We start from the raw sequence: 12,531 nt of genomic DNA, 5'->3' as shown, positions 1-12,531 counted from the left end.
AGCGGACGAGGCTTTCGGGCTTGGTCCTCACCTCATGCGGCCTTTTCCCCAGAGGACCCTCACCTCAGAGAGGAGTGTGTTTAATTTTCGGTTGGCCAGGGCTCGGAGGGTAGTCGAGAATGCCTTTGGGATACTCACCAACCGGTTCCGCCTGTTCAGGACATCGATACATCTGGCGGAATATAAATTGGACACCGTTGTATTTGCCTGCTGCATTTTGCACAACTTTTTACGCAGGCACTCCCAGACGTACCTACCCGACATCGGTTCTGAGGCAAGACTACCCTCAGATCCCCTTCCCGGGCTGGACACTGGTCGCGCTGGCTTGGCCCCCCAATCAGCTCGTGAGGTACGCGACAAATATGTTGAGTACTTCATGGGTCGGGGGGCCATTGCTATGCCAGATCATATTTCTTTCTAATTCGGCCCCCAAAGAAAGGAATATTCTAAAAAATAATAAATAATTAGACCATTGGACTTTATACAGTTGTTTGTCATTAATGCTTTTTCTCTTTTTCTGTCTTCCTGGTTCTCTAACTAACTTCTTCAATTGTAATGCATAATTGATTTCTCCACTTTTAGTAACTAACCACATTTTGCACAGTATTCACTCATCTACAAACAGGGTATTGAGTCTAGAAATAAGAAGCAACTCCATTTGTAAATTTTGAGGTCAAGTATTTTAATTTTTGCTTGTTCATGACCCCAAAAATTATTTTATACTTTTTTCATTACTCCCTGCTTTTGTACTTAGGAGTCTAAAAATTTTTTTTTTTTTTTTTGTTTTTTTTCAGGTAATTCAACCAAAAATATTATGCAGATTATACATTTATTAACAAGTTCACTTTGTTTTTTATCAAATATAGTTAGATTTATTTTTTACATATATATATATATATATATAGATTATATTTGGTGGGGTGTTTACCGCTTTAATTTTTTATTTGGGCATATTTTTTATGCACAAAAAACAATAATTTTTTAACCATTTTTTTTTTTTTTTGGTGTGTTTTTCTAAAAGTAAATTTTTAGGTGAGAATTTGGAGTCAAATCTCTACTTCACTAAATTCAGTGATTAGAGAGATTTATAATTCTATATATATATTTTTTAAATTTTTTGGCGTTGTTTATTCTTTATGGTCTAAACTTTATAGTATCCCAAAATGTTCAACATGGTCAAAAAGTAACAAAATCCAATTACAAAAATATAAAAACTCACAACAGCAGTCAGTCATGGTGTGCTTTCACACTGGAACACGCCAAAATTGGAAGATACACACATTCAGTGCAAACTCGCCAAATGTCATTGGTTCAACAGACAAATGGCCACATGTGCTATCTGACATCATGGGTGATCAATGTCTGTGTTTTGTGGGAGCAAACCCTTCCTCTCAACTACTTGAGGATGGAGGAGGGGGTTGGACCCACAAAGCACAGACATTAGATATTCTTTGATGGCAGATAGCACATGTTGGCACACTGTGTGTGTATCTTCAAATTTTGGCGTATTCATTATTAAAACAGTAAAAATGTTTGTGGGGGCGGGGGATGGGCGGGGGGTGTTTCAGTCTTTGACACGGCCCATCATGTCAATAATGTTCTTAAAATTAGATTCGATGACCATCATTCTTTGCCGCATATTGTCCATTTCCGTGCTGCATTCCAAAAGGACATTTGTTACATTCTGTTCCATGAGAAACATCCTTTCACGCATATTGTGCATTTCAGTGCTGCACTCCATTACCTGCTGAATAATTATAGCAGCACTTGCACGTGAAAATATTGGCACACCATCCTCCTCCCCTAAAACCAAAAAAAAAAATGGCATTTATAACATTATTTTTCTATGAGGCCTATCTACATATGTTTTTTTGAATCAAGCTAGGGTGACACTGACCTGATGGGCTTCTCCTTTCCACCTCTTCGACATCTTCTATCACTCCTCCTTCTTCCACCACCTCCCCATCATCTTCAATCACTCCTCCTTCTTCCACCACTTCCCCATCATCTTGGACTCCTCCTTCATCCATCAATCCACCTTCTTTCAATTCGCCAAATTGTTCTTCCGCCACTTGCCCTTCATCTGCTATGACTTCTAAGTCCAAAATTACTTCTTCCTCCTCTCTTCCTTCCTCCTTTCTTCCTTCCTCCTCTCCTTCCACATCCTCCTCTCCTTCCACATCCTCTTCTCCTTCCACATCCTCTTCTCCTTCCACATTCTCCTCTCCTTCCACATCCTCCTCTCCTTCCACATCCTCTTCTCCTTCCACATCCTCTTCTCCTTCCACATCCTCCTCCTCCTCCACATGTTGAGATGGCAGATTTTGGCCTTGTCTGGCCCTCTCTGCCTCCTCCAAATGCTGGCGACTTCTTTCCCCTGAAATAAACCAAAAAAAATGTAGACTCATCAGCACACAGATATTGGAGAGCATAAATCGCACACATTGCTTAGAAGATGCTTTCATTTAGTTACTTTTATCTTTCACCAAACCTACATTTTGCAATTACTTCTATATGGCAAGCTCTGATCCTGCCCCTTTTTAGCAAAGTGACACACATGGATGTCCCCCCTAAACTGTATTTCTGGGAGACCCTACCAAAACCCATTTTTGATTTGGGGAGACACAGGTGCTCTGCATTGCAGATGTGAAAACATCTGCTTTATTACCACTGTTTTTAGAATGAATCCTGTTTGCCTTTCCCATTCTCATACTTTTTTTTTCTAGAACTAGCTTTTACACAATGTTTACAAACAAAGTTTTTTGCCAGTGAGCCATGTCCAGGTGTGTTGTTCCTGGAATAACCGAGCCTTTATGATAAACTATGTGATGTTACGTTGTTTACTAAGAACACTGTTTGTAAATATGTAGTTATTTATGTCCAAAAAAATAAATGACAACATGTCTTTAAAATTACAAGCAGGCCAAGGAGGCAGATGGTGAAATATACATGGCAACACATTATTGCAGACAATCACCCACCCCCCCCCCCCCCCCCCAACCCCAATATATATTTACTTACTTTTACGCAGAATTTTAAGTATCTTCTTCATCTGATGTGGCTCCCTCAATTTTAAGTCTGACCATCGTTTCCTCAGCTGTTCCTTGGACCTGGTGATCCCAAACATCCTCTGCATTCTCCTCGCCACCTTGTCCATAATATGTGCCTTTCGGCGGTTAGGGGTCTTGTATGGCCCTAATTCACCATCATAGTCCTTTTTTCGCATGATGTAAACTAACTCCACCATTTCCTGGAACCGCATATTAGTGGCTTTATATCTTCTTTTCCTTGATCGGGACGTCCCTGCCTCTGTCCCTTCACTTGTGGCATGAGAGCATCGTGCCCGCTCGTGTGACATCGCCATCTTTCCTTTCCCACAGAGATTATGGGCGTGGAAAAGATGAATTCTTACGCCATGGGCGGAGAAGAGGGCGGCGTTTAATACATACGCGGAGTGTAGAGAATGCAAACAACGTGTTTACGTCCGTTACGCGGAGAATCTTCGAGCGCATCCAGAACATACACAGTTAACGCCATATTTCCTAAACTCATTGATTAGGGGCCTCGCAAAGGTGACGAGGGCGGGGTTTCATAAATACGCGGAGTGTTTAAAAGGTTTACGCCGTGATTACGCATCTTACGCGGTAATTAGGCGAGCGTGAGAAACGAGGAGCGAGAGACAGGAAGGTAAGGAAATTAAAAATGTGATCAGCAGAGGCCTTGAAAATGTAGACACATGGGATGGGGGTTTGGGCTGTTGGTTACACCCTTTTTAAGCTATTCTGTCTATGGGGTACCACAATGTTATTTTGGTATCCAAATGCTTTTGGACACCTCACAAAATAGAGATGTGAACAATGCTGTACCTCATTGACAAGTTTTTGAATGGTGTATTCAGATCAGGCAAAGTATTGTTCAAGTGTTGGTTGTACAGAGGTCATTAGGAAGTGTCTTTTATGTCATCCATTGTCAGGGGCATGAGATTTACACATGAAAGAGTGCCTAGATGAAAACTGTCATTTGTAAGCATTGTTTAATTTAATATATTTAAAATATTTACTGCAATGTGAACAATGGCTCTGCATCTAGCAAATCAATGTTTGGTACAAGCAATGCGGCCGAGCTGCCAATCATTGTTTAAACAAGAGAGACTGTGTTTGGAATTAGATATAGGTAATAAATTTGAAGACACATATTAGATCAAGGTCAACGCTGATCCTTTGGAATATTTATTTTTCTGTGGTTTATGTTTTTGTAATCTAGACTCAAAAAGAAATATAATTTTGAAAAAATTACAATGGACCTCCTACAAAGCAAGGAATCTATAGAGGCCTTACTTCAAAAATACCAGGACACGCCCATCCTGTGGAATTCTAAGCACTCTTTATATTGCAATAAAGAGGTACGAGCGGCAGCGCTAGAAGAGCTAGCAAATTATATGCAAACTTGGGTGCCAGGATGCACTGCCAACATGGTGAAGGATAAACTTGCCAACCTCAGAAGCACATACAGGAGAGCATACAAAGCTAATAAAATCAAAAAATCGGGAGCAGCAGCAAGACAAGCAAAGGAACCCAAACTGTGGTATTATAAACAGATGGCTTTTTTGCGGGACGAAATGGAAGGCAGGAAAACGATGTCTAGTCTTTCTTCCAACCTTTCCTCCATGCTACCTTCCAGCGGACATTCCCCAGATGACCACAGCCCTGCAGAGTCGGAGGAAGAGGGCCTGGCTGACAGAGATGCAGATCTGCCACCCTTCGATGAGGAGGTATAGTAGTTTCCTCTATATTTATGGCGTAAATAATTCTTGGTGGATTAATGATTAGATATTGTAAAAAAAAAAACAAGCTGGGAAAAAGCAAACAAAAAGTTGTACAGACAAATAGGTGTCAGGGATGACAACTGCAGGGGTCAGAAGTAGAGTGTATTCAAGTAATAATGAACAGAAAATACTGAACGAAAAACATGAAAATGAGTGTGGTTTTATTTAGCGAAATTGTAAAAAAATTCTTTTTTTTTTCCACACAGGAAGAAGAGATAAGCCAGGAGGTGGCAGATCCTCAGGTGTCTGTCAGCCAGGAGGAGGCCGGGGTCAGTGGCAGCCAGGAGGAGGCCGGGGTCAGTGGCAGCCAGGAGGAGGCCGGGGTCAGTGGCAGCCAGGAGGAGGCCGGGGTCAGTGGCAGCCAGGAGGAGGCTGGGCCCAGTGGCCTGCAGCAGGTCCACCCGGCCAGGAGAACCACCACCAGCCAGTCTTCTCCCCCCCAGGTGAGGCCATCAGGCCGAAGGAGGCAGTTGAGGCCTGTGGAGGAGGCAAGCCTCCGCATGATCCAGGAGGCAAGCGCCATCATGAGGGCCCCCCTCAACCCCACAGAGGCCTTCAGTGCCTCATTGGCCCACGATTTAAATGAAGGGGAGGAGGACCAGAGAAGACTGGCAAAGGCCCTGATGAACCAGGTCCTTTGGTGGATGCAGAGGGGCCTGCTGACCCCAGACACTGGGCTATGTGACCCGGCCCGGCTTGCGGAACACCATCCTCCTGCTGCCACATCAACCCCACCTGCAAGACCCCGTGTTCGATCCGCTGGAAGGCTGCCTGGAGGGAAGGCTGGAAAGAGGAGGAAACGTTGATTTTCTGCCTTCCATTTCCTTCCACATAAAGGACATCTTGTTTGTACTACCACAGTTTGGGTTCCTTTGTTTGTGTGCTGCTGCTTCATATTTTTGTGTTTGGCTCCTGAGGCTTGGAAGTTTATCCTTCACCATGTTGGAAATGCAAGTTTGCATATAGTTTGCTATCTATTCTAGTGCTGCCGTTCTTTTTATTTTTTGTGATGACATTTGCCAGAATAAAAGGCTTTTTGCTTTCATTTGAAAACATGTCTATTGTTTGATATACTGTGGGGATTATTAGGCAGCAAACCTTTAATAAATATACAATGGGTAATTTACAAAGGACACACTCCTTGGGGGGGGGGGGGACATTTGGTGTGCCAACATGGTTTAATATTCTCTAATGAAACACCAAAAAAAAAAAAAAAAATTTAAAAAAACATGTAAAAAAAAAATAGTTTAAATGGTGACATAACTATAAACAAAAAAAAACATTAAAAAAATGCACATTCCTTTACAAAAATGACTACTCTAAATTATGGAGGACCACCAACCAAAACACACGTCTGGCATAGAAAACATTATTAAAGGATTACATCACAAGCAAGAAATGTGACATTTCAGTATGGGACAACTCTATTGAAATTGCATCAGAAAGAGAACGGGGTTATTCTAGCAAGAGAAGAATTAATAAAACGAGGCTTTAAAATGTGGTTTAGTGCGCCTTTTTAAGACATTGTTCTCTTGCTAGAATAAAAGGTTTCTAATGACGAATGTGCCATATCCCAAAGAAACGCGAGTTTTACCTGAACGAGCGCTCCCGTCTCCTCATTTGGACTGAGCATGCGCGGGGTTTTTGTACGCTGCTTTTGTGTACAGACGACCGAACATGTCTGACGGACACGATTCCAGCAGACTGTTTTAAAGCAAGACCAGGAAACAGTTGTTCGTTGGAAAACGGTCTGGCCGACGATTGTTTGCTGGAATTCTGTACGTTACTGCCTACACACGAACGAACATGTCCGCTGAAACTGGTCCGCGGACCAGTTTCAGCAGACATGTTTGGTCGTGAGTACGAGGCCTGAGAGATACGACGGAGTTTCTTAGATACTCCGTCGTATCTCTGCTGTGAATCTGGGCCGCTGTCCTTTCCTAGTATAAGCAGCTCTGGTATCTTCAGCTCCTCACTTTACTCTTTCTATTCAACAGTGACTATGAGAGAGTGGTGCCAGAGGGCAGTCAGGTCATGCAAGCACAACAGAATGCCATACATAATTTATGGGCACCTTTAGATTAAAAAGAGCTCATTCACTCATAATTTAAAAAAAGTATATTACCAACTGAAACATGTGTGGGCCATCTGTATCTGCCGCTTACAACCCTACCACAGACATACCTCCCAACTTTCTTAGATAGAAGGGGCACATTATAGCACAAGGTATGTGCACAAAGGACACAACCCTGCCATGGACCTAAAAAAAAGTGATCATTTGGAAACTGATTGAAAGGCTTAGTGCAGTATAACACGTTTGGTAGTTAAAAACATTTTTTTTGAAGATGAAGACCAAAAAGAGGAAGAACCGAGAAGGAAAGAGGGACAGAGGGATTTGGTTCCAAAACAGGGACAGTCTCTTTAAATGGGGGACAGCTGGAAGCTATGCGTTTCGCCTTAGGCCACGTCTGTGTGAAACCCTGCCCTGTGTACACTACAGGATACAGGATATACTGAAATAGTATTCATCTTATCTTACAGCAAATATTCTGCAATGCACATAAAGACAACGATGACAGAATTTCCATCCATCAACTGGTCCCTGCTCTAAAGGCAGCAGGTAAGACATGTGTGCGCAATTGGTGAATATTTTATCCTGAGGCAAATATTCAATGACGATAATTATGTTTGTAAATTTATAGATATGCTTTTTGGATATCTACATATATGTTATGTATAGGTTGTGAAGCAAAATAAACTGAAGGTGTTGTTTAAAGAAACCATCTATCCCTCTTCTACAGCATGAAATGGTCTAAAACTATAAACAGCAATCCTGAGTACCAATACTGATTCATTGCTTGTTTGCCCGTTTCAGAGGAGATATGATAGAGATATAAAAATACCTCAGTGGTGATTCTAGCCTAGGGAGGACATTTTTGAGTTTCAGAAAGCTTAAAGCCGAGTTCCACCCAAAAGTGGAACTTCCGCTCATCGTACTCCCCCCCCCTCCCCCCTCCGGTGTCACATTTGGCACCTTTTCAGGGGGAGGGGGGACAGCATACCTGTCTTTCACAGGTATTCTTTCCCCACTTCCGGGAGCCTCAGCTGCTGATGGTATTGACATCACAGCTGGGGCACTAGACATTTCCGATTTGGTTCGTAACTAATGGATTTTCGTACAAATTTGTTAGTATTCGTACATTCGGATCAATTCGAACATCCGAATAGCTGAAAGAACCAAAATATGAAAATTACGAATAAGCAAAATAACAAACGATGTGAAAATACGAACTTAAAAATGGACAAACTTATGCAAATACAAAACACCGAAACAGTAAATGAACGAAAATTACATCCATAACGAATGATATGCATTCCGTATTTTCAATCCTTTGTCTGTTTGTAATTTCGTATGTTCGTATTTCATTCGTGTGTTCGTAATTTTGTTTCTTTGTATGTTCGTAATTTCGTTTGTTCTCGTTCTCGAATCGTTCTTTTGAATGGACAGTGTAAGAAAGTGTATCTTAATATGTATGTTTGGAATTTCGTATGTTCGTACTTTCATTCGTATGTTCGTAAATTGGTTTCTTTGTCTGTTTGCAATTTCGTGTTCTCGAATCGTTCTTTCGAATGGGCAGTGTAGTGAGTGATGTATCTTAATATCTCAGCCAATCAGCTTATCTCTTTTGTGTCTGAGTCAGGCCTAGTACACACGACCGAGTTTCTCGGCAAAAACCAGCAAGAAACTTGCTGGGATTTTTTTTTTGCAGAGGAAACCGGTCGTGTGTACATTTTTCGACAAGGAAACTGTCGAGGATCCCGTCGAGCAAAAAAGAGAGCATGTTCTCTTTTTCCTCGACGGGAATGGAGAAACTTGCCTTGTCGAGTTTCTCGACAGCCTAACAAGGAACTCGACGAGGAAAACGATGTGTTTCGCCCGTCAAGTTCCTCGGTCGTGTGGACGAGGCTTCACAATGCATTCCTGAATCTTTTTAGATTCAGTTGAGGAGGAGACTGAGTCAGGTCTCGTGACTGAGGGAGTGGACTGGGAGTAAGTACAGGACTTATTAGAAATTAAGCAAGACACACCCTCTCAAAATGGCGTACAGGGGCGGAGGCTATAGCCACGTGTTGAAAACTAAACTAAAATACATTACAAATGACCGCAATGTATTTACGAAAGTACGAATGCATTCGAAACACGGTAGGAGGCGTGTTTGAAAATGAAACTAAAATACGAGATTGCTAATGACCGCAATGTATTTACAAAAGTACGAATCCATTTGAAGCACGGTAGTACACACAAATCAATGAAAACAAAACAATGTTATGAATCAACGGAAAAAGCAATCTCACAAAAGTAACAATAACTAAATTACGAGTAGTGTACAGAATAAACGAAAATTTGTATCTAATAAAGAAAAAAAAATTAGACAGAATTACGAATCATTCAGTATCAACAAAAATAAAACTGTTACGAAAATACGAACGAGTCCAAATATGAAAACTCGCGTCTTACGAAATTACGAATCTACGGAAACTAAACGAAACAACATTTTTTGTTGTGCACATATCTATGGGGCACCCTCCTCCTCCCCCGGCCGCCGGGCCAGTAGGAAAGAAGAGTGGAGCCTCACGCATGCCCAGTAGGGTTTCCGGTGTGAAGCCAAAAGGCTACACTGCCGGGTTCCCTTACTCACAATGGAGGTAGCATGCATCCGACAGCTGATGGAAAGCACGGATGATCGCTGATGTGGCATGGAGGATCACTGATGTGGCATAGATGGAGCATGCATGGATGGCGCACGCATGCAGCATGGATGAGCCATGGATGGATGGATGAGCCATGGATCGATGGATGCGCCGTGGATGGAGCATGGATGAGATATGAATGAGCCATGAATGGAGCATGGATGGATGGATGAGACATGTATGGACCATGGATGAGACATGTATGAGCCATGGATGGGTAAGCCATGACTGGGCACAGATCAGCGCTGTGTGAACTTCAGGTCCAGCCCACAGCGTTGCTGCACCCGGCTCTCCCCCTCTTCACACACTGTACCAATCTGTGTAGGGAGAGGGGAGGAGCCGAACCGAATCGGACAAAGTGATTACACCGTCATTGGACCTGTACCCCGATCCATGACACACCGAATCTGGGAAACCCGACGGTCAGAGATTCCCGGGTGCACACCCTAGGGCGATTCTGGGAGGACATCGTAGTACGCCCTCCCAGAGTTATCTGACCGCACTGTAGCTGTCATTCGGCTATGGCCCAGTCGGCAAGTGATTAAAGTGCTATTAAAGTCACTATATGGAGGGCTTTGTTTTTAATTAAGTCTGTGATAATGTGCTAGTATGCTGTGCATACTAGCAGATTATGACTAAAACTACCCAGGGGCTCATTTTCTTTCTTTTGTTTTGTGGTTTACTACCACTTTAAGGGATTTCCCTGGTAATGGGAGTTTACAAACCTATCCTTTAAAAGCACCCATCTGTGCTAAAAAATGTATAATAAAAATACTCCATCTGCTTTTTTTTAAATGTTTGCATTCTACCAACCTACTCATCGGTGCCAGACTCGGTAATTTGACTGAGAAGCTAAATTAGCATGCAGCATGAGTCAGAGAATGTGCTTATTATGGGAGAGTGCAGACTTATATAATACACATCAAGCAGTCAAAAATAGCCCTCTATAATAAATCATATTTAACTTGTAATATATGCCTACCATGAACGATTCAGAGCCTCCCTGTTTTCATTTCTTTCATAAACTAGGTAGAAATCATTTTTTTTTTCTTTTTTTTTTTACTGCTATATGTAAGTATGCCTCAGTGTTTAAAAAGTATTTATGGAAAACCATTATTTACTGGAAGCAATATAAGGATAAAGTTACAGTATACAGTATATTTTTTTTCTTTTATCATACAGGCCTCCCAGTAGATGATTTCTTAGTAAGACTTGTCCAATTAGGATATGGGGACCCCGCTGGCTTTCTCACCTATCATCATTTCATCTGCTGTCTCCTAAAATTTCAAAGTCTCACTGGTGAGTCTCAAAAGTCCAAAATAGAACTCTAGCATAACCTCATTTCACATCGGATTTAACTTACAGCTGCAGCAAAAATCGGATTTAACTTACAGCTGCAGCAAAAATCCTGTACAAACAATGGCACTTGGAGCAATTACCTGTGTTTAAAGACAGATAAATGCTGTTGGACATAAGGCTCCATTCACATCTTTGCGTTCCGAATTCGCAGACGGAATCCCCATGCGATCCCCATCACTTCCAATAGCACCCCGATCGTGGTGCGATTTTGCCGCGATTCATGGGGCGACAATCGCGGAAATATTGCGCAAACAGATTTGCGGAATGCCAGTCGCCCAAAAGAAGTTCTTGCACTTCTTTTGGGCAACAGGCGTCTCACGATTCTGTTTGCCCGATTTTATCACAATTGTCTCCCGATGACTCGTGGCAAAATTGCGCTATGATTCGGGTGCCATTGGATGTGAGGGGGATAGCACGGGCATCCTGAGATTTGCCGCTATTTCAAATTGCAGGCAGAATCGGAGAGATTACACCCATGATTTGGAACGCCAGGATGTGAACGGAGCCTTGCTTGCTTCGAGGAGTGATCATCTGTTCCTAATCGCATGTAATCGCTCCATGTGCAATTACATTTTAACACTTATGCAGCTGCTGTCAGCTGTACAGACTGATCGGCCACAACTATCCGCATTCACCTCTGAATCCAGAGGCAGATTCCTGCTGCAGCTGTAGGTAAAATCCAGTGTGAATGAGGCCTAATAGTTAAATGGATTGTCCACCTAAAGGTAATGTTTTAGTTATGGTTTAAGCCTTGTGGTCTGCATTGACCCTCGAATACTGAATTGACCCCCAACTGTCTAGGATATTCCAACAACAAGATCTCCCTGCTATAATGTCCAACTCCTATTCTGTCCTAGGTTTAAAGAGTATGTATAGTCAAATGTTTTTATTTTTTTACATTTTATATAGTGAAGGGAAGGATTATAATACCCCTGTCAGTTTTATATTGTTGTCTTAGTGACTCTGTCTGTATGTTTAGTTAGCACCCGGTTGCACAGGTCAGGGGCAAATGGTTAACGTTTTTCCTTCTTTCCTCATGGGAAAAGGTCCAGATCCTGGGGGGGGGGGGTCCTTTGGGGGACTTGCTGGGACCTGTGGTCAAATCTAGAACACCGATCCGCCGGAACACCCCAAGAGCATGGACTTCTCCATTCGTGCATTTTCAAGTATGGATTTTTCCCAAAGTAGCTTCACCGGTGAAGGTAACCTGGGGCAGCCAAAGTTAGATTTAGTTAGGAGAAAGACATTATTGTATGCTATACATGTCATGCCAAGTTTACAGTAAAAGTTTAATCAACTGCTCAGAGCCTGGCTAGAAGTCATTCAGGGGTTGTATGTGGGGTCTAGGCATATTTCGAAAGAACCTGGGCCCAAAACAGCAATATGGGGCATATGTAACATCACTACAACAGAGGTTCATTCAGCAAGACAAGGAGGAAGAAGTAGTTGCCATGAGTAATAGTGAGGAAGAACAGCAACCAGTCGTCCTGGTCCTGGGCATTGGTGAGCACGACTTTGGGCCAAGTGTTGTCCCATATGCAAGTGTTAGTTACCTGGTTCATCGCCTGTCATAGCCTAAAGAACCCCTGGGGGAA

The 12,531-nt window shown here is 42.4% G+C and overlaps 1 protein-coding gene across 6 annotated transcripts in view; it reads left to right on the top strand.

The window, feature by feature from the left end:
- Positions 1 to 12,531, top strand: part of LOC120913421 (calpain-9-like) — a 78,741-nt gene that overhangs the window by 60,762 nt on the left and 5,448 nt on the right. For 2 of the 6 annotated variants that reach the window (XR_005743511.1, XR_005743512.1), the window contains 2 exons: positions 7,367 to 7,445; positions 10,760 to 10,849. Coding sequence is in view for 2 of the 6 variants with exons in the window: in XM_040323335.1 (XP_040179269.1) it covers positions 7,367 to 7,445; positions 10,760 to 10,876 (196 nt within the window). In the remaining 4 variants the exon portion in view is untranslated. Of the gene's footprint in view, positions 1 to 7,366; positions 7,447 to 10,759; positions 10,877 to 12,531 lie in introns of those variants that run through there. The other 4 variants (XM_040323335.1, XM_040323334.1, XM_040323338.1 and 1 more) reach the window with 2 other exon arrangements.

The sequence above is a fragment of the Rana temporaria genome, chromosome 9 (genome assembly GCF_905171775.1).
Source record: "Rana temporaria chromosome 9, aRanTem1.1, whole genome shotgun sequence".
Classification (NCBI taxonomy): domain Eukaryota; kingdom Metazoa; phylum Chordata; class Amphibia; order Anura; family Ranidae; genus Rana; species Rana temporaria.
The sequence above is the reverse complement of the archived record's forward strand: the minus strand, read 5'-3'. Positions and strand labels throughout refer to the sequence as shown.